General features: G+C 44.0%; 1 protein-coding gene across 4 annotated transcripts in view; it reads left to right on the top strand.

The window, feature by feature from the left end:
- Positions 1-26,805, top strand: part of LOC121277321 (SH3 domain-binding protein 2-like) — a 131,369-nt gene that overhangs the window by 30,786 nt on the left and 73,778 nt on the right. For all 4 annotated transcript variants that reach the window (XM_041186645.1, XM_041186641.1, XM_041186642.1 and 1 more), the window contains one exon: positions 26,564-26,706. In XM_041186645.1, coding sequence (XP_041042579.1) covers positions 26,564-26,706 — 143 coding nt within the window. The remainder of the gene's footprint in view (positions 1-26,563; positions 26,707-26,805) is intronic.

Genomic DNA, 26,805 nt, shown 5'->3' with positions numbered 1-26,805 from the left:
GGGCGGGGGTTCAGTGGGGTCCATTAGTTGTCTGTGAATCATTAAACTGCTTTATTTCAAATTGAGTGTATGCACAGGGCAATTGTTCCAATCAGATATGTACTTCTGTAGGAATATCAGGCTTTGAAACGATCCTTAGTCTTTGCTCTCTTTTATTGCTCAATCTGCCTCGTGAAATCAGGGTTCAGTCCCAGATTTCTTTCCCATCCCAAGAGCTAGTGTTACGTTTCAGGCATGGCTCAACGGGTAATTCCCTTGTTTCTGAGTCAGAAGGTCGGGTTCAAGCCTCACTTCAGCGCATAGGCTGACACACCAATGCAAAACTGAGAAAGTGCTTTTTTTCACTCTTCCCATGGGATGCAGGCATTGCTGGCAGCATTTGTTGCTTATCCCTAATTGCCATTGAGAAAGTGGTGGTGAGCTGCTGTCTTGAATTACTGCAGTCCATGTGGTGTAGGTTCACCGACTGTACAATTAGGAAGGGAGTTCCAGGATTTTGACCTAGTGAGAGCGAAAGCCATATAATTCCAAGTCAGGATATGGCTTGGAGGGAAACTTTCAGGTGGTGGTGTTCCCAAGCTTCCCATGCATCTGCTGCCCTTGTCCCTCCAAGTGGTAGCGGTCACATTTTTGGAAGGTGCTGTTGAAGGAGCCTTGGAGAGTTGCTACAGTATGTCATGTATAAAGTACAACTGCGACTACTGTGCATCATTGGCTGAGGGAGCAAATGTTTAAAGTGGTGGATGGAATGCCAGTCAAGTTGTCTGCTTTGTCCTGGATGGTGTCGAGATTCTTGAATGTTGCTGGAGCTGCACTCATCCAGTCAAGTGGAGAATATTCACTCCTGACTTGTGCCTTGTAGATGGTGGACAGGTTTTGGGAGTCAGGAGGCAGTTTACTCACCTCAGAATTCCCAGCTTCTGACCTGCTGTTGTAACCACAGTATCTATATGGCTGGTCCAGTTCAGTTTCTGGTCAGGATGTTGATAGTGGCGGATTCAGTGATGCCATTGAATGTCAAGGGGAGATGGTTAGATTCTCTCTTGCTGAAGATAGCCATTACTCAGCACTTGTATGACACACCTGTTATTTTCTTCAATGGTTGTCATTTGGATAAGACATTAAAATAAGGCCCCGTATATCCTCTCGGGTGGATATAAAGATCCCATCGCTGCTACATTGTAGAAGAGCGGCAAGTTCTCCCTACTGTGCTGGTTGATATTTATCCTTCAGCCAATATCACTTAAATGACCAGATAATCCTTTTTTGATCTCACAGAATCACAGCGCAGAAGAGGCCCTTCGGCCCATTGAGTCTGCACTGACACATGAGAAACACCTGACCTACCTGCCTAATCCCATTTACCAGCACTTGGCCCATAGCCTTGAATGTTATGACATGCCAAGTGCTCATCCAGGTACTTTTTAAACGAAGTGATGCAACCAGTCTCCACCACCCTCCCGGGCAGCGTATTCCAGACCGTCACCACCCTCTGGGCAAAAAAGTTTTTCCTCAGATGTGTGACTATTTATCAGAACTTCAGATTGATTGAGCATTTCCAGCAGTTTTTGTTTTTATTTCAGATTTCCAACATCTGCAGTATTTTGCTTTTGTGTTGATGAAATAAATCCTGATTATTCGTAATACCTCAAAAATGTACAACCCTGGGGCACAAGTACAAATTACTGAAAGAAAAAAAATCTTCGCTTAAAGGGCATCTGAATTATGAAATAATCTACCAAAGGAAGTGAGAGATAAAAAAACTGCCCTTATTCAAGAACCAATTGGGGAAGGCAGTGGCATGGTGGTATTGTCACTGGACTCGTATTCCAGACCAGAGTAAGGCTCTGGGGTTCAAATCCCACCAAGGCAGATGGTGACACTTGAATCCAATAAAAAAAAATTTGCATGACCACCATTGCTGTAAAAATCCATCTGGTTCACTAATGCCCTTTAGGGAAGGAAATCTGTTGTCCTTACACCGGTCTGGCCTGCATGTGACTCCAGACACACAGCAAAGTAGTCGATGTGAGACTCACTGGCCTGTAGTTTCCTGGCTTATCTCTGCAACCCTTCTTAAATAGCGGAACCACATTAGCTGTTCTCCAGTCCTCTGGCGCCTCCCCCGGGCCAGAGAGGAATTAAAAATTTGGGCCAGAGAGGAATTAAAAATTTGGGCCAGAGCCTCTGGGATCTCCTTCCTTGCCTCCCTCAGCAGTCTGGGACACAAATCATCCGGACCTGGAGATTTGTCCACTTTTAAGCCTGCCAACACCTCCAATACCTTGTCACTCCCTATATCAATTTGCTCAAGAACCTCGCAGTCTCTCTCCCCGAGTTCGATACCTTCATCCTCATTCTCTTAGGTGAAGACGGACGTGAAGTATTCATTCAACACTTTAGCGATGTCCTCTGGCTCCTCCCATAGATTGCCCCCTTGGTCCCTCATCACTGTTTGTGGGGACTTACTGTGTGCAAATTGGCTGCAGTGTTTTCTACACTTTGACAGTGGCTACACTTCCAAAAATTATCCCTTTGGTTGTAAAGTGCTTTGGGATGGTCTGGGGTTGTGAAATGTTGACCTTTCTTTCATATTTTACTTCATTTATATGCACAAATCTCAAAGTTTGTCTGCAATGTCTGGGGATGGAGGTGGAGTTTCTAAGAATCCCATTTTTTCTAGTGCTGGTGTCAGGACTAATGCTGAATATTGGTGGTCAGACAGGCACCATTCATGATCTTGCAAAAAGAGCGGTAATTTCTGGGTGTGAATTGACCTATCCTGCTCACATTGGACTATACTCCCACTTGAAGATTCACAACAGATGTGCAGTAGACGTGGATTTTTTTTCTCTGTGATTGAAAGCAATGGAATAAGATAATGGGGCATGGGTAGGGTTGAGTGCAAAACAAGCTGCTGATTCACCGTTGCCTATTTTTCACTACTCTCCAAGGTCAATTTATATCTCACAGTGTTGATTGCGTAGCTAAGGAGCAGCCAGCAATGCTATCGTGGATAGTCCAAAGGTGAACTAGGTCTGTACCAACCCAATATCACCCATTCCATTCTTTCAATAGATGACTGCTGGGCACAAACAGAATTCTTCAGCTCCCCTGTACTACCCACCCTACACGGACAGAGGATGTACTTCAAAAGTACATAATTGGCTGTAAAAAATGTTGTCCTGAGGTAGTGAAAGATGCTATATAAATTGAAGTGTCTCTTTTTAAAAGCTGCTTTTTCTTGGATGTGATGCTGTCTATGTAGGTGAGGGAGGATCGCTTAGCTGATCCATTACCAGAACTCCAATATGCTGTTTCTACAAAGTGGGTTTATAGCTTTGGTTCTGTTTAGGCAACTACAGATTTAAGCTAAAAGAAAAATATACTGCAGCTGATGGAAATTTGAGTTAAAAACAGAAAATGCTGAAAACACTCAGAAGATCAGGCAGCATCTGTTCAGAGAAAAACACTTAATGTTCAGTTCGATGACCCTGTGTCAGCACTGGAAGAAGTTAGGGATTTAGCAGTTGACAAACAAGTACAGAGTTGGGGATAGGAGGGAGGAAAGAAAGAAAATAGGGAAACTTTGTGATAGGGTGGAAAGCAGGTGGGAATAAATGAATGAAGGGATGATGGCAAAAGGGGAATGGTAATGGGACCATAAAGTTATTAGCCCATGTGGTGCCAGTATGAAGCTGCTCCCTGCCATGCCATACCATGCCACTCGCCAAGGATACTACCAATGCTTTCCCTTATTGAGCAGAGGGAATACTTGCTTGAGCAAGGGACTCGATTGGGTGCCAGTGGGATCTGTACACCAGGAAAAACCCAAGATAGAAGAAGGAAAGATTTCTTAAAATTTGAACAAGGAAATAGTTTTCAGGAAATCAACTTTATACTACCTCAGGGTGGATGGACAGAATAGGAAAGATCCCAACGTCTGATGAACATGCAGTTTAGCCCATGTACAAAGTAGAGCTATTTCAACACCAGACATTGTCAACAGCTGATGAAGAAGAAAAAGGCACCCAATCCTGTGCCAGGAAGATTCTGATTCAATCATTGCTGACGTAGCTGATCTCAGCTGGGACAGCTTTAGGAGCTACAGTTTTCCTCTGAAGCTTGTAGGTTCATGTCCAGAACATGTGCACAGCAAATAATGAAGAAGTTAAATGGAACGTTAGCCTTTATTGCAAGGGGGATGGAGTATAAAATTAGGGAAGTCTTGATACAAATGTACAGGGAATTGGTGAGACTGTACCTGGAATACTGTGTACAGTTTTGGTCACCTTACAAGGAAGGATAAACTTGCATTAGAAGCAGTTCAGAGAGGGATCAGTGGATGATTCCTGGGATGAAGGGGTTGAAAGATAGAGTTGGTTGGCTCTATACTGATTGGAATTTAGAAACATGAGAGGTGATTGTATTGAAACATATAAAGTCTGAGGGGGCTTGACAGGGTGGATGTCGAGAGGATGTTTCCCCTCATGGGGGAATTTCGAACGAGGGGGCGTAAGTTAAAAATAAGGGGTTTCCCATTTAAGACTGAGATGAGGAAAAATTCCTTCTCTGAGTGCTGTTCATCTTTGGAATTCTTTTCCCCAGAGATCATTGGAATCCAAGCCATTGAATATATTCAAGGCTTAATTAGATTTTTTGATCTACAAGGGAATCAAGGATTATTGGGGGTGCAGGCAGGAAAGTGGAGTTAAGGGCAAAATCAGATCAGCCATGATCTTATTGACTGGCAAAGCAGTCTTGAGGGGCTAAATGGCATACTCCTGTACCTTATGATCTTATGAAAAATGTAGGCTGATACTCCCAAGTGCTGTACTGTCAGAGGTGTCATCTTTTGGATCAGATGTTTGCTCTCCCAGGTGGATGTAAAGGACCCCGTAACATTTTTCTTTAGAGCAAAAAAGTTTGTGCTAGTATCCTGGCCAATATTTATCTGTCAATTGACATTGCAAAGGTAGATTGCCTGGTAATTATCACATTTTGTATGTGGGAGCTTGCAGCTTGCTATATGCAAAGTTGGGCTTTGAGTTCAAATCTCAAACCAGCAAACTGTGGAAATAAATTGAATCGATTCTGAATTCAAGAAACCTGGTAAATTTTTGAGTGAGTGGGCTGAATTGGATAGCTCTCTCGAAGTGTTGGCACAGGCACCTTGGCCAATCTATACTGTAATTTAATGTAGCAGCATGCCAAAAGGCAACTTTAAGCTTGCATTGATCAAAGGTTATGTAAAACGTGCATATCATTAACAGTCTTTAGCAAATGATTATAATCTCTCCAGCTTGATTTTGATTTACTTTATAACCATTTGTTATTCTCTGCCTACCACATCAGGAAGTGTTACAGGAAGTGATATTTATAATTCAGAAATAAGGAGGCGTGAATATAGAATGCGTAGGTGAGTGGAGATGACTAGCTCTATAAATATCTTTCACAAAAACAGCAGCATTGAGCTGACACATTCTCATGTCGCAATGTCACTAACTGCAGAGTATAGAACATAGGAATAAAAATAAAAAACTGCAGATGCTGGAAATCCAAAACAAAAAATAAAAAATACCTGGAAAAGTTCAGCAAGTCTGGCAGCATCGGCGGAGAAGATTACAGTTGACGTTTCGAGTCCTCATGACCCTTCAACGGAACTAAGTAAAAATAGTAGAGGGGTGAAATATAAGCTGGTTTAAGGGTGGGGGGAGAAGTGGGGGAGTGGTGGTTGTAGGGACAAGCAAGCAGTGATATAAGGAGATAACCAAAAGATGTCACAGACAAAAGAACAAAGAGGTGGTGATATTATCTAAAAGAATGTGCTAATTAAGAGTGGATAGCAGGAAACATAGGAACTCGTGTCGGTCATTTAGTTCCTTGAGCCTGTTCCACCATTCAGTTAGATCATGGCTGATCTATACTTCCACTACATCTACCAGCCTTAGTTCCATAATCCTCCATACACTTATCTGACAAAAATCAGTTTTGAAATTTTCAGTTGACTGCAGCCTCCAATGGCTTTTTAGGGAGAGCATTTAGGGAGTGTAGGTAGAAGTGGGAGATAAAAAACATGGACAAATTTCCCACTCCCTGTTTGTGCACTGATATTTTCCACTCCCCTGTGCCTCCAGCTGTGGCTCAGTAGGTATTACTGTGTCCTTTAAGCTAGAAAATTTTGTTTCTGGTTCCATTTTAGTGACAATTTAGGCTGACACTAAGGAGTGAAGGAGTGCAGCAGTGTTGGAGGTCAACTTTTGGATGAGGGGTAAACATAGGCTCTTTTGCCCTCCTAGATAGGCATAAAATATTCCACTGTACTGCTCTAAGAAGAGCAGGAGTTTTCCTCAGTGTCCTGACCAATATTTATCTCGTGACTAACATCACAAAAACAGATTCTCTGGCTGCTATCTCATTGCTGTTTGTGGATCTTGCTGTGTACAAATTGACTGCCCCATTTACTACATTCCACAATGACAGCACTTCAAAATTAGTTAACTAACTGTAATGTGTTGTTGGGCTTCCCAAGATTGTGAAAGATGGTATATAAATTCTTTCTTGTAAGTTCTTTCTTTTCCCTAAAGTTGCTGACTTTATGACAAGATACAGTTCCATGAGTGGGTTTTATAATGTGTGGGCATTCCACTCTGCCAGTCTCCCAGTGAAACAATATAGGTGAAAATTACCCCCAGTGACTCTTAGCCCAGCTGTGTCACTAATTTTGACCAATCCATAGAATTATATAGAATTTACAGCATAGAAACGGGTAATTTGGCCTAAGTAGCCTGTTTTAGTGTTTAGCCTTCACAGGAGCCTCATTCCACCCAACGAGAATATCCTTGTATTCCTCCCTCCCTCATGTACTTGTCTAGTTTCCACTTAAATATATCCATGCTATTTGCCTCAACCACTTTATGTGGTACGAAGTTGCACATTCCAACACACTGTGGGTAATCCTGAATTACTTATTGGATTTATTAGTATCATCTTGTTTTTGTGACTCCTAGTTTTGGACTATTTCACAGGTGGAAATCTCTTTTTTTTGTCCACTCCATCAACCCTATCATAAGCTTAATGATTTCCATCAAGTCACTCCTCAGTCTTCTGTTTTTTAGAGAAAAGAGCTCCAGCCTGTTCAGTTTGTCTCTGTTCTGGTATCTCCATGTAAAATCTATTTTTGCACCTTCTTTATCTTCTATCACTTTGTAATATGGAGATTAGACATGTGGTCAAACCAAGGTTCGATACAAAGTTTGCCATATAAAAGCAATCAGTGCGTGAATTTCATTGGTGAGTGTTCAGCCATCTGATTTTCGGGGACATCATGCCCAAATCCAATTGTTGGACAGTGATAGGCTCCCTGACTAATATTTCCTTCCCTAGCCTTGGAATATTGAAGGCAATTTTTGCAGCCCTTAACATCTTCCCAGTTTGATTAGCTAGTTCAGTACAGGTCATTAATTGAATCTGGGGCATTCTTGGTCTTTATGCTCATCTACTCAATAACACCACCTTACATTTATATAGCACCTGTAGTAGTAAAATATCCAAATGCACTTCACAGGGGCATTATCAGATAATAATTGATACTGACCAATATAAGGAAATATTAGGGCAGGTGACCAAAACCTTGGTCAAAGAGGTAAGTTTTATGGAGTGACTTAAAGGAGCAAAAAGGAAAAAAAGACTTATGTTTCTATAATGTATTTTACAACCTTAGGACATCTCAAAGCGTCTCACAGACAATTAAATACTTCTGAAAGTGTATTCACTGTTATAATATAGGAAACACAGCAGCCTGTGTGACAATCCTGGAAGCCCCAGTCAACCCTGGAACTCCCTCCCTAACAGCACTGTGGGTGTACCTATAACACATGGACTGCAGTGGTTCAGGAAAACTGCCACCTTTTCGAGGGTAATTAATCTCGATGGGGAATAACTGCTGGCCTAGCCAGCAATGCCCACATCCTGTGAAAGAATAAAAAGAAGCCAATTTGTGCACAGCAAATTCTACCAAATGATAATGACCAGATAAACTGTTTTAGTGATGTTGTTTGAGGGATAAGTATTGTTCATGCCACCAGGGCTAATTCGCCTCTTCTTCAAAATAATGGCCCTGAGATCTTTTACATCCACGTGACAGAGCCATTAACGTCGCATCCGAAAAGCGGCATCTCTGACAGGGCAGTAATGAGTTGTCGGCCTAGATTTTTGTGCTCAAGACTCTGGAGTTGAATTTGGACCCACAACCTTCTGAGAGTGGCAAGAGTGCAACCCACTGAGCCATAGCTGAGGTGAAATGGGTAGAGAGGTGAAGTTGAGGGAGGGAATTCTAGAGCTTGGGGCTTAGGCAACTGAAAGTGTGACCACTGGTAGTGCAGCGAAGAAAATCGGGGACACGTAAGAATCCAGAATTGAAGGAGCGCAATGATCTTGCAGGTTACAGGGCTGCAGGAGGTTCCCCTTTGTAGGGCCCCTTGGGATCGAGGATGACTTGCTTCCACTCCAGTTTGACGAGTTCTGAGATGGCTGATAAATCCAACGTGCAGATTGCAGACTCTGCCACAAGCGGAGCATGCGGTGCTCGAGGGGTTGGGTAGATGGGTTATTTGGAGGTTTGTGAGCTCCCTCTGAGTGCTTACTTCACCTCTGCACATTCCCGACGAAGTCTGTCGGTGTGTTCAGTGCCTCTCCAGGTGAGCCTTCCCCATTTTTGGACGGTTGCAAGCCAGGGTCTCCCATGAGCTGGTGGGGTTGTTTGACTTCTTTTGGGATGCTTTGAAGACACACCTAAAATGTTTCACTGTACTCCTGGGAAATTCCTGCCATGACTGAGTTCCGAGTAGAGCAGTTGCTTTGGGGTCTGGCAAACGACTTACTTTCCCACCCAGCAAAGCTGGTTTTGAGTGATTGGCACCTCGATGCTGGGCATGTTGACTTGGGAGAGGATGCTGCTGTTGGACCACCTTTCTTACCACAGATTTGGAAGATCCTGCAAAGGCAATATTTACTTCTCCAGTGCTCTGAGGTGCTATCCAAGTTGCTGTAGGTGTTGCTGCAGGTTGTCCAAGTTTCCGAAGCATATAGGGATGCAAAGATCACTGTTTCATAGTAGTCATAGGTTTTAGATCCTGGACCTCAAACACTCTTTTCCTCAAGTCGGCTAAAGACTGAGCTGTCAAATTGGAGGTGAAGATGAATTTTGTCTCTCATGTCTGCCTTCGTTGTGAGGAGATTTCCAAGATAGGGAAAATAGTCCGCATTTTCCAGGATCTCACTGTTGATTTTAATTGATGGGGGGAGGTGTTGTGCGGTGGGAGCAAGTTAGAAGTGGGCCTTAGCTTTCTGGGTGTTTATTGAGAGACCCATTTTCTCATGCTTCAGGGAAGGTATCAGCCATGACCTGGAGCTCAGTTTCTGAGTGAGCGAGTGCCACCCTACCTGACTTCCACCATGCCAACTCCCCTGACCCAATCTCACCACCCAACTCCCAACTCACCCCTATCCCCTTACTCAGCTACACAGCCACCCATCCACTCAGACATTCGTACATTAACACACTGAAAAGCTGTCCCAGCTTTTCAATGTGTTCGTAAGCACTTGCCATAATAAATAGTCACTTGGTAGTGCAGAACTTGAATATTGCTGAAAAAAGAAATATGCTGTTGATGATTTTCGTCTTGCACTCATCAGGATAGATTCGCAAGAATACCAAATCCAAATGGGAACAACAATTTACGCAGCATGAGAAGATGGTGCTGATTGGTTGGCAAGTGGACTCTGATTGGTAGAGGCGTCACCATGGAGAAAGCGCAAGAGAAGAGATAACTGCCAAGCTTTTTTTAAATTCAAACCAGACAGATCAAATTTGTTCAAGGCACTGCCATGGGGAATGAACCAAGCAATGGCCATCCCCCAGGCTTTTGTTTATTTGTAAAAGGCACAATACGTGGACATGTTTGCAAAAGACAAGGCCCTATATGTGAATATATGTAGCTTCTAGCATGTGTAAATTTTTATTTTATTCATTCACAGGATGTGGGCTTTGTTGGCTGGGCCAGCATTTGTTGCCCTTGAGAAGGTGGTGGACAGCTGTCTTCTTGAACTGCTGCAGTCCATGCGGTGTAGATACCCCTGTGCTGATAGGGAGGGAGTTCCAGGATCTTGATCCAGCTACAGTGAAGGAACAGCGACATATTTCCAAGTCAGGATGGTGAGTGACTTGGAGGGGAACTTCCAGGTGGCGGTGTTCCCATCTATATGCTGCCCTTGTCCTTCTAAATGGTAGTAGTCGTGGGTTTGGAAAGTGCTGTCTAAGGAGCCTTGGTGAATTCCTGCAGTGCATCTTGTAGATGGTACACAGTGCTCCTACTGTGCGTCGGTGGTGGAGGGAGTGAATGTTTGTGGATGTGGTGCCAATCAAGCAGGCTGCTTTTTCCTGGATGATGTCAAGCTTCTTGAGTGTTGTGGGAGCTGCACTCATCCAGACAAGTTGGGGGTATTCCATCACACTCCTGACTTGTGCCTTGCAGATGTTGGCAGGCTTTGGGGAGTCTGGAGGTGAGTTACTCATTGCAGGATTCTGAGCCTATGACGTGCTCTTGTAGTCACAGTATTTATATGGCCAGTCCAGTTAAGTTTCTGGTCAATGGTAACTCCATGGGTGTTGATAGTGTGTAAAAGTAATGCCATTGAACATCAAGGGGCGATGGTTGGTTTCTCTCTTGTTGGAGATGGTCATTGCCTGGCACTTGTGTGGCACAAATGTTACTTGCCACTTATCAGCCCAAGCCTGGATATTTGGACATGGACTGCTTCAGTATCTGAGCAATCACAAACGGTGCTGAACATTGTGCTATCATCAGCAAACATCCAAACTTCTGGCCTTATGATGGAAAGAAGGTCATTGATGAAGCAGCTGAAGATAGTTGGGTCTAGGACACTATCCGGAGGAACTCCTGCAGTGATGTCCTGGAACTGAGATGACTGACCTCCAACAACCACAACCATCTTCCATTGTGCTAGTTATGACTCCAATCAGTGGAGAGTTTCCCCGCTCCCCCGTCCCCCATTGACTCCAGCTTTGTTAGCGCTCCTTGAAGCCACACTCAGTCAAATGCTGCCTTGATGTCAAGGGCAGTCACTCTCACTTCACCTCTGGAGCTCAGCTCTTATGTCCATGTTTGAGCCAAGGCTGTAATGAGGTCAGGAGCTGAGTGGCACTGGCGGAACCCAAACTGGGCGTCAGTGAGCAGGTTATTGCTCAGCAAGTGCCGCTAGAAAGCATTTTGATGACCCCTTCCGTTAATTTATTGATGATCGAGAGTAGACTGATGGGGCAGTAATTGGCAGGGGTTGGATTTGTCCTGCTTTTTGTGTACGTGGGCAATTTTTCACATAGCCCGGTAGATGCCAGTGTTGTAGCCGTACTGGAAAAGCTTGGCTAGGAGCGCAGCAAGTTCTGGGGTACGAGTCTTCAGTCCTATTGCTGGAATCTTGTCAGGGCCCATAGCCTTTGCAGTGTCCAGTGCCTTTGCAGTTTCCAGTGCCTTCAGCTATTTCTTGATATCACGTGGAATGAATCGAATTGGCAAATTGAGAAACGCAGTGAACACGACTGTAAAAAAAGTTAAAAAGAGAAATCTAAAGGCACTGTATGGATGCATGGAGCATTCGCAATAAGGTAGACAAATTAACAGCACAAATAGATGTAAATGGGTATGATATGATTCCGATTATGCAGACATGGCTGCAGGGTGACCAAGGCTGGAAACTGAATATCCAAGGGTACTCAATATTTAGGAAGGACAGGCAAAAAGGAAAAGGAGGTGAGGTGGCATTGTTAGTTAAGGATGAAATCAGTGCAATAGTGAGAGAGGATATTGGCTCAGAAAATCTAGATGTAGAATCAGTCTGGGTGGAGCTAAGAAGCAACAAGAGGTGGAAAACATTAGTGGGAGTTGTCTTAAGGCCTCCAAGCAGTAGTGGTAAGGTAGGGGATGGCATTAAACAGGAAATTAGGGATACATGTAACAAGGATGCTACAGTAATCATGGGTAACTTCAATTACATATAGACCAGGCAAACCAAATTAGCAATTGTACTGTGGCAGATGAATTCCTGGAGTGTGTACATGATGGTTTTTTAGACCAGTACGTCGAGGAACCAACTAGGGAACAGGCTATCCTAGATTCAGTACTGTGCAATGAGAAGGGTTTAATTAATAATCTCGTTGTGCAGGGTCCTTTAGGGAACAGTGACCATAACATGATAGAATTCTTCATTAGGATAGAAAGTGAAGTAGTCCAATCTGAAACTAGGGTCCTAATTCTAAACAAAGGAAACTATGAAGGTATGAGGTGTGCGTTGGCTAAGATAGATTGGGGAACTTCATTGAAAGGCATGATAGTGGATAGAAAATGGCTATTATTTAAGGAACAAATGTCCATTGCATTGCAGTAGTCATACATTCCTTTCTGGCACAGAAACACAACAGGAAAAGTGGCCCAACCATGGCTAACAAAAGAAATTAAGCATAATGTTAGATCCAAAGAGGAGTCATATAAGGTCACTTGAAAAAGTAGCAAGCCTGAGGATTGGGAGCAGTTTAGAATTCAGCAAAGAGGGATGAAGAGATTGTTTAAGAAGGGAAAAATAGAATATGAGAATAAACTTGCAAGGAACATAAAAGCGGACTGTAAAAGCTTCTATAAATATGTAAAAAGAGAAAGATTGGTGAAGACAAATGTAGGTCCCTCAGTCTGAAATGGAAGAATTTATAATAGAGAACAAGGAAATGGCAGATCAGTTAGACAACTACTTTAGTCCTGTCTTCACGGAGGAGGCCACAAATAACTTCCCAGAAATGCTGGGGAATGAAGGGTCTCGTGACAAGGAGGAATTGAAGGAAATTAATATAACTAAAAAAAATAGTGCTGGAGAAATTAATTGGACTGAAAGCCAATAAATTGCCAGAGTACTAAAGGAGGTGGCCACGGAAATAGTGGATGCATTGGTTGTCATCTTCCAAAATTTCGTAGATTCTGGAACAGTCCTGGCAGATTGGAGGGTGGAAAATGTGTAACCCCACTATTTAAAAAAGGAGGGAGGGAGAAAACAGCGAATTACAGACCAGTTAGTCTAACATCAGTATTAGGGAAAATGCTAGAGCCTGTCATAAAGGATGTGATAACAGGACACTTAGAAAATATCAACAGGATTAGACAAAGTCAATGTGGATTTATGAAAGGGAAATCATGGATGACAAGCCTTCTGGAGTTTTTTGAGGACTTAACTAGCAGAATAGATAAGGGAGAACCAGTGGATGTGGTGTATTTGGATTTTCAGAAAGCTTTTGATAAAGTCCCACATAAGAGGCTAGTGTGCAAAATGAAAGCACATGGGATTGGGGGTAATATATTGGTGTGGATTGAGAAATGGTTAGCAGACAGGAAACAGAGTAGGAATGAATGGGTCTCTTTCTGAGCAGGCAGTGACTAGTGGTGTACAGCAGGGATCAGTGCTTGGGCCCCAGCTATTCACAATATATATCAAAGATTTGGATGAGGGAACCACATGTAATATTCCCAAGATTGCTGACACGAAATTTGGCTGGGGCATGAGTGGTGACGGGGATGTTAAACAGTTTCAAGGCGCTTTAGACAATTTGAGTGAGTGGGCAAATACATGGCAGATGCAGTATAAGTTGATAAGTGTGAAGTTATCTATTTCAGTAGGAAAAACAGAATGGCAAAGTATTATTTTTATGGTGATAGACTGGGAAATGTTGATGTACAAAGGGACCTGGGTGTCCTTGTACACGGATCATTGAAAGCAAGCATGCAGGTGCAGCAAGCAGTTAAGAAGGCAAATGGTATGTTGGCCTTCATTGCGAGAGGACTTGAGTACAGGAGCAAGAATGTTTTACTGCAGCTGTGCAGGGCCCTGATGAGATCACACCTGGAGCAATGTGTGCAGTTTTGATCTCCTTACCCAAGAAAGGATATACTTTCCATAGAGGGAATACAGCGAAGGTTCATCAGACTGATTCCCGGGATGGCAGGAGGGCTTGGGTCCTCTTCACTTTGAGGGCGGTGAACCTGTGGAATTCTCTATCACAGAGGGCTGTGGAGGCCAACTCACTGAATATAGTTAAGCAGGAAATAGATTTCTAAACTCTAAAGGCGTCAAGGGGTATGGGGAGAGAGCGGGAGTACGCCATTGGGATAGAGGATCAAACATGATCTTATTGAATCGTGGAGCAGGCTCAAAGGGCCAAATGATCTACTCTGCCCCTATTTTCTGTGTCTCTATGTTTCTATGATAAGTTTAAACTGGCTGTCAGTGTATTTCTTAGCACAATCAGGATTATTTGGTAAGTGTTGTTTAACAGTGGAATCAAATCTAATGTTGGACAATATGTTCTGAGTTTGGCAAGCATAGGCTGGTTGGGGGTGGTCAGTACTTCGTGTGTTGCGAACAACTGAAGGGACATGCTGTTTAATACGATCCACCAGTCGTTGGAAAAGTACAGCCTAAATACCAAGCATCAATCCACGTGATATTAAGAAACTGCTGAAGGCATTGGATACTGCAAAGGCTATGGGCCCTGACAAAATTCTGGCAATGGTACTGAAGACTTGCGCTCCAGAACTTGCTGCACCTCTAGCCAAGCTGTTCCAGTACAGCAACAATACTGCCATCCACCAGGCAATGTGGAAATTTGCCCAGGTATGTTTTGTACACACAAAGCAGGACAAATCCAATCCGGCTACTTACCGCCCCATCAGTCTATTCTTGATCATCAGTGAAGTGATGGAAGAGATTATACACAGTGCTATCAAGCGGCACTTGCTTAGCAATAACCTGCTCACTGATACTCGGTTTGGGTTCTGCCACTCAGCTTTTGACCTCATTGCAGCCTTGTTCAAACATAGACAAAAGAGCTGAACTCCAGTGGTGAGGTCAGAGCGACTGCCCTTGACATCAAGTCGGCGTTTGATCGAGTGTGACATCAAGGAACCCTAGCAAAACTGGAGTCAATGGGAATCAGGGAGAAAACTCTCCGCTGGTTGGAGTCATACCTAGCACAAAGGAAGATGGTTGTGGCTGTTGGAGATCAATTGTCTCAGCTCCAGGACATCACTGCAGGAGTTCCTCAGGATAGTGTCCTAGGCCCAACCATCTTCAGCTGCTTCATCAATGACCTTCCTTCCGACATAAGGTCAGAAATGGGGATGTTCTCTGATGAGTGCACAATGTTCAGCACCATTCACGACTCCTCGGATACCGAAGCAGACCATTTCCAAATGCAGCAAGACCTGGACAATATCCAGGCTTGGGCTGACAAGTGGCAAGCAATATTTGTGCCACACAAGTGCCAGAAAATGACCATCTCCAACAGGAGAGAATCTAACCATCACCCCTTGACATTACCATCGCCGAATCTCCTGCTATCAACAACCTGGGGATTACCATTGACCAGAAACTGGTCTGGACTAGCTATATGAATACTATGGCCACAAGAGCAGGTCAGAGGCTAGGAATCCTGCGACGAGTCACCACCTGACTCCCCAAAGCCTGTCCATCATCTACAGGGCACAAGTCAGGACTGTGATGGAATTCTCTCCATTTGCCTGAATGATTGCAGCTCCAACACTCAAGAAGCTTGACACCAGCCTGGACAAAGCAGCCTGCTTGATTGGCACCATATCCACAAGCATTCACGCCCTCTACTGCTGATGCACAGTGGTAGCAGTGTGTACCATCTATAGGATGCACTGCAGAAACTCAGCAAGGTGGCTTAGGCAGCACCTTTCAAGCCCACAACTGCTACCATCAAGAAGGACACATGGGAACACCACCACCTGGAAGTTCCTGTCCAAGTCATAGAACACCCTGACTTGGAAATACATCGCCGTTCCTTCACTGTCGCTGGGTCAAAATCCTGGAACTCCCTCCCTAACAGCACTGTGGGTGTACCTACACTACATGGACTGCAGCGGTTCAAGAAGGCAGCTCACCACTTTCTCAAGGGCATTTAAGGGGTGGGCAATAAATGCTGGCCTAGCAGTGACAGCCACATCCTATAAATGAATTTTTTTAAAAATCATACCAGCACTGAAATTCATATACCATATTGCTTGTTTGTGTGGTAGGCAGCATGTCCATTTGACTTGATGGCAGCATCCTTCCAAGGTAATCTGGGGTAGACTGGGCACTTTGAGTGAAAGTGGCAGCCTTAGGCCCATTCATGAGTTTGCACAATATATACAGAGTATATCAGAGTAGCCATCATCCTAGAAGATATATTTGATATGTCCTATTTTAGCATCAGGCTTGCACAGTGAGCAAATGGCTCAGGCCTTATTTATGAGATTGCTAATAAGGGCAGTCTAACAGTGCATTGAACTGTAGGAATCCTAATGTGCATATTGACCACTGAAGATGGGCTTGCAGTAGACAGTTGTAGAGAACCCATTGACAGATTTCTCAGCCAGCACATTGAGGAAGTTTGTTTGACTGCTCCATTTCAAAGGTGAATTTTAGTGCAGGATGGAGCCCATTAAAGTGTGTAAGGAAATTCTTACATGCAGCTGCAGATTCAAGCATAGCAAACATATCAACCAAGTATTGGAAATATGCAAGGGGTAGGATGTTAGTGGTCATTCCATCAAAGAAGCATTTGTCATGGAAACCGATGAAGATATTGGCGAGAGCTGAGCCTAGAGGGGATCCCGTGGCAACACATGGGCATCTGGGCATATGGTGTAGTTAAAACTGAACTCAACAGTGTGAATTGCTGGGTTCATAAATTCAGCGAATATAGGTTCAGACAACAGCAGCACATCCAGATCGCCATGATATAGTGATGTGGTGCAAGTGTCTATGGCTTCCTTGAGTGGTACACTAATGAATAGGTTAATGTTGTCGAATGAGCACATAGACCACAGCATTGCTTGTCGATATGTAAGTCCTATACGTTCCATGGTGAAGGAATCCTTCACTGTGGATGTGGAAAACTTGCTTAAGAACTGGTTGTAGAAACTCTCTCGACCATTTGGCCAATCCATGTTGTGCAGAACCAGTCGTAGATAAGATAGGATGTAAAGGAACATCACTTTTGTGTGTTTTGGGCAGCCCCTACATACGTGGACACAGTGAAATGTGAGAATGAATCCTATCCTATATACTACCAGATAGCTCATTACTCATACACAAGGCCATCAAGCATTTTGTAACTTGCTTTTGAACAAGGCTGTGCAGCCATGCTTAAGGGCAGGCCTAATGGATACGAATTTGGACCGATATTAAGAACGGTGTATATTTTGTCGATTATACTCAAGCTTGTTAAGGACGACTATTCCAGTCCCTTTGGGCTTACAGATATGTACGTCTGAATTGGCTTGAGGGCTCGCAAAGCTACCCGATATTTGTGCTACGTGTGAAAATCGGCCATGTCGTTGGGTATCCTGCAACATGGATGCAGCAGATCAGCTAGAGGCGCTTTCAAGGGCTCAGAATCTTCATTGGATGCTGGTTTGTGGTGGGATAGCTGGGAATAGAATCTGTCCTGATGAGTGCAAGACAAAAAGCTTTGACAACAGGTCTCTTTCTAGGCAATGCTAACAAGAATATGGCAGTTAGCGCTGTAATAAGGGGAATGGCTTGAGTTCCCCTGACAATCCAGCACTACAAGGAAACAGTTGAATTGACGGTGTGCTCTGCATTTCTGAAGAAGCTGCGATTGGAAGTCCTGGTCAGAAATGGAGAGCTCCGGTATGGTGCAGAAAAGTAGGAGCAGAGCAGCAATCTGACATTGATTTCGGATTCTTGGGAGATTTGGGCCAATTGGGTGAATAATATTGAATTATACTAAATTTCACAAACCTGGAGACAGCTTCACCACTTCTGTTGTTTTGATTAGACCTGTGTGATTATAAGTGTGATGAAAGGTAAACATTGACACTCACTTTAATTGGAGTAGTGGATGAATGGCACAAGAGATTTGAGGGGCTAAATGGCCTTCTCCAGTTCCTACAATACAGGACCTTCCTGGGGTCACTCTTGGGAATGCTGTGTTGTAAAGTGAAGAGGCTGGGCTCTACACACAGCTTTCTATCCAAGGACCTACTGACTTCTGATGTGTAGCACTGAGCATGGCATCATTTAAAAGGAAGTTACCTGATAAGGATAAAGACAAAAGGTTAGGAGAAAGGGCGGAGACTTGGTGGCTCCTACTGATGTATTAGAAGAGGAGCAGGGGAAACAGTGGTCTTTTTCGTGTTCCATGTTTCCTTTTTTAATGTAAAATGTTTAATGCATGCACCACCTGGAAGTTCCCCTCCAGGTCTCTCACCATGTTGACTTGGAAGTATATTACCATTCCTTCACCGTTGCTGGGTCAAAATCCTGGAACTTCGTTCCTAACAGGACTGTGGGTGTACCTAGGCCACATGGACTGCTGTAATTCAAGAAGGTAGCTCACCACTATCTTCCTTGGATAGCAACTTCCAAAGCTGCGACCACTACTATCTAGAAGGACAAGGGCAGCAGATGCTTGGGAACACCACCACTTGGAAGTTCCTTTCCAAGTCACTCACCATCCTGACTTGGAAATATTTCGCCGTTCCTTCATTGTCGCTGGGTCAAAATCTGAGAACTCCCTTCCTAACAGCACTGTGGATGTACCTACACCACATGGACTGCATGGGTTCAAGAAGGCAGCTCACCACCACCTTCTCAAGCGTAACAAGGGATGGGCAATAAATGCTGGTTCGGCCAGAGAAGCCCACATTCCATGAATGAATAAAAAAACTCTGACTTTTAATCATGTTAATGAATATAGTGCGGCACACTCGGATGCCCAGAAAACTATTGGCATAAAAATGGCGGGTGCAGAAGCATCGTGAAGGGGTTGCAAATTTGATATTTTTAAACCCCTTCCACCACCTCAACCCCCTCCAGTTGTAGGATAGTAGAGCTGCGGGAGGTATTGAAACCTAGGATTCTACAGCTCCTGATGCTCCGATGAACTGACGCTTCATGTCACATCCTGTTTGGGAAGAGATGTTAGTTGTGTCTGTGGGGGTGGGGTGAAGGAATGCATCTGGTGACACATTTGTTACAGATTTAGGACGAAACATCCTAGATAGGCCAACTCGCACACCTCCTAGCTTCCTGTAAGTTTGAAAGTCAGGAAATCTGGCAGCATTTATAAATACATAAGTTCTTTTTAATAAAAATAAATACAGAGCTGATCTGAAATGGTGTGCAGCTGTTAGACGAAATTGCCAGCGAGAATCATCCTTCCAATGTTAGACGTGAGGAGGACGAGGCTTTGTCAGCATTTCGAGAAGTGCAGGAGTCATTAAACTCATGGGATGCAAACCCCAGGAGCAATCCCTCACCACCCCAATCTCCTCTTTCTAACCAGATGGTGCAGAGAGCATCCAGCCCACTTTCACAAAACATTTGCCTTCAGTGGATCTGTAGATGAATCACGGTTAAAGAAGTGTCTGAATTAAACCATGGATAAATTTGGATCGTTTATTATGTGGCAATGGAAATGGCTAAGACAATCAAGAGTAGGGAAAATGCTAGAGTCCATTATGCAGGATTTGATAACAGGACACTTAGAAAATATCATGAGGATTCGACAAAGTAAACATGGATTTATCAAAGGGAAATCATGTTTGCCAAACATAATGGAGTTTTTTGAGGACTTAACTAGCAGAATAGATAGGGGAGAAACAATGTCATAGAGCCATAGACGTCTGCAGCACAGAAAACAGCCCTTCAGCCCATCAAGTCTGCGCCAGTCAAACAAGTACCTAACTATTTTAATCCCATTTTCCAGCACTAGGCCCATATCCTTGTATGCAATGGTATCGCAAGTGCACATCCAAATACTTCTTAAATGTTATGAGGGTTTCTGCCTCCACCATCCTTTCAGGCAGTGAGTTCCAGATTCCCACCACCCTCTGGGTGAAAAAATTCTTCCTCACATCCCCTCTAAACCTCCTGCCCCTTACCTTAAATCTATGCCCCCTGGTTATTGATCCCTCCACCAAGGGGAAGAATTCCTTCCTGTCTACCCTATCTATGCCCCTTATAATTTTATCACCTCCATCATGTCCCCCCTCAATCTTCCCTGCTCCAAGGAAAATAACCCCAGTCTATCCAATCTCTCCTCATAACTAAAACTCTCCAGCCCAGGCAACATCCTGGTAAATCTCCTCTGCGCACTGTCAAGTGCAATCACATACTTCCTATAATGCGGATTCCAGAACTGCATGCAATACTCTAGCTGTGACCTAACCAGCATTTTACAGTTCCAGCATAACCTCCCTGCTCTTATATTCTATGCTTCAGCTAATAAAGGCAAGTATCCCATATGCCTTCTTAACCATCTTATTTACCTGTCCCGCTCCCTTAAGGGACCGGTGGAGGTGCACACCAAGGTCCCCCTGATCCTCGGTACTTCCCAGGGTCCTACCATTCATAGTGTATTCCCATGCCTTGTTTGTTCTGCCCAAGTGCATCACCTCACACTTATCCGGATTAAATTCCATTTGCCACTGATCAGCCCATATGACCAGACCGTCTATATCCTCCTGTAATCTAAGGCTATCCTCCTTACTATTTACCACCTCACCAATGTTCATGTCATCCACGAACTTACTGATTGACCCTCCTACATTCAAATCTAAATTGTTTATATGTACCACAAACAGCAAGGGACCCAACACCAATCCCTGCGGAACCCCACTGGACACAGGCATCCACTCACTAAAACACCCCTTGACCATCACCCTCTGCTTCTTGCCCCTCAGCCAATTCTGGATCCAATTTGTCAAATTGCCTTGGATGGGTCTTACCTTCGTTATCAGTCTCCCATGCGGGACCTTATCAAAAGCCTTGCTGAAGTCCAAGTAGACTACATCAAATGCATTGCCCTCATCTACACACCTAGTCACCTCTGAAAAATTCAATCAAATTGGTCAGACATGACCTCCCCTTAACAAAACCATGCTGACTTTCCTTGATTAATCCCTGTCTCTCCAAGTGTGGATACATCACAGTGGATGTGGTGTATTTGGATGTTCAGAAAGCTTTTGATAAAGTCCCATATAAGAGGTTAGTGTGTAAAATGAAAGCACATGGGATTGGGGGTAATATATTGGCATGGATTGAAAATTGGTTAACAGGCAGGAAACACAGCGTGGGAATAAATGGTTCTTTTTCAGAGTGGCAGACGGTGACTAGCGGGGTACTGCAGGAATCAGTGCTTGGTCCCCAGCGAATCACAATATGTATCAATGATTTGGATGAGGGAACCACGTGTAATATTTCCAAGTTTATGGATGACACAAAGCTTATTGGGAATGTGAGCGGTGAGGAGGATGTTTAGAGGCTTCAAGGCAATTTAAACAAGTTGAGTGAGTGGGCAAATACATGGCATGCAGTATAACTTGGATAAGTGTGAAGTTATACATTTCAGTAGGAAAAACAAGATGGCAGAGTATTATTTAAATGGTGGTAGATTGGGAAATGTTGATGTACAAAGGGACCTGGGTGTCCTTGTACATGAATCACTGACAGCAAGCATGCAGGTACAGCAAGCAGCAAAGAAGGCAAATGGTATGTTGGCCTTCATTGTGAGAGGACTTCAGTACAGGAGCAAAGATGTCTTACTTCAGCTGTACAAGGTCTTGGTGAGACCACACCTGGAGTATTTTGTGCAGTTTTGGCCTCCTTACCTAAGAAAGGATATACCTGCCATAGAGGGAGAGCAGCGAAGGTTCACCAGACTGATTGCTGGGATGGCAGTATTGTTGTATGAGGAGAAATTGGGCTGGCCAGGCCTGTATTCACTGGAGTTTAGAAGACTGAGAGGGGATCTCATTAAAATGTATAAAATTCTGACAGGAATGGACAGACTGGATGCAGGGATGATGTTTTCTTTGTCTGGGGCATCTAGAACAAGGGGTCACAGTCTCAGGGTATGGGTTAGACTATTTAGGACTGAGATGAGGAGAAACCTCTTCACCCAGGGTTTGGTGAACCTATGGAATACTCTACCACAGGTGGTTGTGTAGGCCAAGTCACTGAATATATTTAAGAAGGAAATCGATCAATTTCTGGACTATAAAGGCATCAATGGGTATGGGAGAGTGCAAGAGTCTGGCGTTGAGATAGAGGATCAGCCATGATCATATTGAATGGCGGAGCAGGCTCAAAGGGCCAAACGGCCTACTCCTGTTCCTAGTTTCTATTTTCTATTTCATTTCCTTGTCATTTTTTCTCTCCTCCTCTTGAAGAACTTGATTTCTCGGCCATTATTTATTTGTGTTTGGGTTTAGGCACTAGGTGCTGGCAGGCTATTTGACATGGGTGACATCACAGTCAACACAGTTCATGTTGCTTTCCAACAGTCATGCACATTGTACTTGTGATGGGTCACCAGCTTCTTGTGCTTTTCACAGCCGAGGATTTATGGATACGCTACTGTCGTCATTACTTTACCTGACTAACGATCGGACTGGACTAATAATTCGGAGATCATGAGTTTAAGTTCCACCATAGCAGTCTGTGAATTTGAATTGAGTTTAAAAACAAAAAAAAACCTGGAATAAAAATCTGGTATTGCTCTAAGTGATCATGAAGCTGTTGGATTGTCGTAAAAACTCAACTAGTTCACCAGTGTCCTTTAGGGAAAGAAACCTGCCATCCTTACCCAGTCTGGAGCCAAGTGTGTCTCTAGTCCCATACTAATGTTTTTTTTTTCATTATTTTAATGGGATGTGGGCATCGCTGGCTAGGCCAGCATTTGTTGCCCATCCCTAATTGCCCTTGAAGGTGGTGGTGAGCCACCTTCTTGAACCACTGCAGTCCATGTGGTGTTGATAAATATTATTGACTCTCAGCTGCCCTCTGAAGAGGCTAGGCAAGCCACTCAGTGCTGCTTCATGGAGCAGTTCTTAAAATTGACCCACTACCAAACTGCTTCTCTGTGGTACAAGAGGTGGCTATTGAATGCCAGGGAAGCTCACGTCCAAGAATGAATAATGGAGGATTTCTACAATCGGGACTCCTAAGTGTCTGCAGATTTGGAAGGGATTTGAAAAGAAGTTCAGTGAAACGGCTGGTGCTGCTCGAGATGCAATGTTTCCTCAAAAGCTGTTGACTGTGGAGGTCCAGAGTGCCTTGGATGGGGCACTGCTGTGATGTCCCTTGTGGTGCCAACAATCAACGTGGAGGCTCGTTTGTGAAGAAGGTTGCAAGTGGAATGTGGTAGCAATGGCCATCTGCGCTGGTGTGGCTTTTAATGCCAGTGAGAATCAGGCTAAGCAGGAGAGGAGGAGGATAGTTCCCTCCTTTGGAGGGAATTTTATTTTTAAATAACAGTTAACAGCTGAAAAAGAGATTCCTGAGGAGAGCAGGTTCAGTTAAGGGCAAGTAGCTTGTTGAAAAACTCCTGCTCCTTTTATGAGATTTCCACATCTTACTTGCTGCTGGTTTTCAATTGTCTACAGGTAAAATTGTGGACCCAATGTGTTTAGGGAGCGAATTCCAGAACGTCAGGCCCAGGCAGCTGAAGGCTATGGCTGCTAATTTTTTTTTGAATATACAGTTCAAACATTTATTTGGAGAACATTTACTTAAACCCTTCAGCATAGATCAGTGCCCTGCTCTGCATAAAATGAAGGTTTCGCCATGTGTCATGCATGTATAACAGTTGAAATTAACAGAAGGCCCGCGCTCTTTTTGAGGACTTATTTTCACTTGCTTCATTCACGATCTTTGTTTGGATTGCCAATGATTCTCTTCCAAATTCCCATTTTTCTCACTGAAGTCCAAAAGCAGACTGGGTGACCGCTTTGCGGAACACCTTTGCTCAGTCCGCAAGCATGACCCCCGGCCTTCCAATGACTCCAATGACCTTTCAATTCACCATCTTGCTCTTCTGCTTACATTTCTGTCCACAGCCTGCTACTGTGTTTCAGTGAAGCCCAATGCAAGTTGGAGAAACAGCACCTCATATTCAGATTAGGCACTTTACAGACTTCTGGACTCAGCATTCAGTTCAAGAACTTCAGATGATTTCTGTTCTCCATTTTGATTCTCCCCCCCACAAGTATCCTGCATCTTGCTTTCAAGGTTTTGCATTCAGGCAGCTTCTAGTAGCATGAATCTTTATGAAGGAGATGAGACCTTTGAATAGTATTCCTCCAGGTTCCTTGTTGACTGTTGGCACTGTGATTTGTCCTGGGCAAGTTTAGCACCTAGCGAGCCCATCGCTGAGGCAATGTTGCCAGGAAAAATACCATTGGGATCAGGATTCAAATGAACTGTGAAGCCAATGCCTGTGTCCAATCTTCTCCTCGTTATATTTCTTAAAGAATTGAGGAGTGATTGAGAGCTTTGGCTGATTCTTCTTTTCCCTGTCGCTGGGCTGGACGTGGTTACGCCATCCCTGAAACTAGTCAACTATCACAGAGTCGTACTTTTTTCAATGTTAATTTAGATCTTGCACTCGAGCAGCAGGGTACTTGGACTGAATTTAGCCGGAGTCAGTCGAGCACCATCTAACCGGTCCAGTGGATTCCACCCCCCATCCCCGCCCCGGAGAGTCAGCCCTGCTTCAGCCAAGCCAAGTCGTCCCATTCCGTCCCCCCGCGTTAGCGCAGCATCATCCCGGGAGAGTGGTCAGATACAACAACGGGGACAGCCCCGACTAGCAGCCGTATCCCCACACCACCCCCCCAGGCATGGCACAGTTACGCCGTCTCATCCGAAGAGAACCGCGGTTTTAATTCCGACCCTGGCGGGGGTGGGGTGGGGGGGGGGATCTGTTCGCTACAATCGGGAATACACAACAGGCCAACTGTACAAGCTTGGAGATCTCGGGGAGCTGTAGATCTGGAGGAGCGGACAGAGGTAAAGCCGGCTAGCCCAAGGGATTTGAGAACCAAAAGGAGAAATCTTAAAAATTGTGATGTTGCCAGTCCCTCTATTACAAGCATGGGAAGCAGACTTGGCGAAAAGAAATTCCAGAAATAGATTGCAATGCTGATTGTCACCAGCAGATCTCGAAACATTTTCTTGCCAGCATTGGGACAATGTCAACATTGGAGGAAGGCGCATCTGACTGAGAAACTGTTTCAAGCACCACTTGTCACAGCATAGCATCAAAAGCGTGCAAGTGAAAACTGACAAATACGCAGCAGGCCAGTTAGATGCTGAAAAGAGAAAAGACAATTAGCATTTCAGGTGAGAGCCCTTGCATCCGTCTGTTCTGATGAAAAGTCAGTCTGAAAGTTTAAACTGTCAAAATTCTTTTTGACATACCCCCAGTGCCTCAGCTGTTAGTGGGTATTTGCTAATCTATATTTTTTCCCAGTCTGGCAATGCCACGATTTTAAAATTCTCATACTGGTGTTCAAATCCTTCCATGGTTTTGTTCCTCCCCAACTTTGTAATCTCTTCCAGCCCTGCAACCCTCAAATATTTGCCCTCCTCCAATTTTGATCGCTTGGACATGCCCGATTTTCTTTCGCTCCGCTATTGGTGGCCATAACTTCAGCTGTCTTGGCTGAAGCTCTGCAATTCCCTCCTTAACCTCTCCACCTCTCTAAGTGTTATAGCATTTTTCATGACATATGTTGGCATTCTAAATATAAGCATAGAATACTTTTTTATTATTTCATGGGATGTGGGTGTCGCTGGCAAGGTCAGTATTTGTTACTTCGAGCTGCCATCTTAAATCGCTGCAGTCCATCTGGTGTAGCTATAGCCAAAGTGCCTAACAGCAGTTAGCAGAAGGGAGTCCCAGGATTTTGTTCCAGCGACAAAAGCAGGGAAGTTATGGTGGACCTTTATATAACACTGGTTTAGCCTCAGTATTGTGTCCATTTCTGGGCATCACACTTTAGGAAGGACGTGAAGGCATTAGAGCATGCAGGAAAGATTCACGAGAATGGTTCCAGGAATGAGGAATTTCAGTTAGGTGGATAGATTGGAGAAGCTTGGGCTGTTTTTAAAGAGAAGGTTAAGAGGAATTTTGAAAGAAGTGTTCAAAATCATGAGAGGACTGACAGGGTAAATAGGGAAAAATGGCTCCCATTGGCAGTAGGTTTGAGAACCAGAGGGCATTGATTTAAGGTGATTTGCAAAAGAACCAAAGGTGAAATAAGGAAAATATTTTTGCGCACTGAGTGATCAGGATCTGGAATGGAGGCAGATTCAATTCTGGCTTTCAAAAGACAATTGGATAATTATCTGAAGAGAAAAAAATATTAGGGCTACAGGGAGAAGGCGGAAGTGGAACCTAGGCAAGTTGTTCTTGCAGAGAGCTGAAACAGATAGGATAGGCCAAATGTTATCATTCTATGCTTTCACAATGACAATAAAAATGTATGTAAACAGAAGTCCAAAATCCAGTAATCCCTCAAGCCTGGTTAAGTAACTGAGGTAATAGCTTACTTTAATGAATTGGTCCTGTTTGGGACAGTGTGAATTTAATACCTAATCAGCATTTTTTGGTAATTTGTTGCAGCACAATGGCCACTGGAGTAGAGGAGAACTGGCCAGTCCCAATGCGAGCAATCGGGGCTCAGAACCTCCTGACCATGCCGGGAGGAGTTACGCAGTCTGGCTATCTTCATAAAAAAGGAGGTTCCCAATGGAAGATCATGAAGTGTAAGTTTTGTCAGTCTTGTGTTTATCAGATCAATTTCTTTACCTTCTGCCCTGGTTCCAGATACAGAGCCTCTTGATCTTCCAATGCCAATCTCCTTT

Source organism: Carcharodon carcharias, chromosome 4 (genome assembly GCF_017639515.1).
Source record: "Carcharodon carcharias isolate sCarCar2 chromosome 4, sCarCar2.pri, whole genome shotgun sequence".
Classification (NCBI taxonomy): Eukaryota; Metazoa; Chordata; class Chondrichthyes; order Lamniformes; family Lamnidae; genus Carcharodon; species Carcharodon carcharias.
Note: the sequence above shows the minus strand (reverse complement) of the source record. Positions and strands in the feature narration are given on the sequence as shown.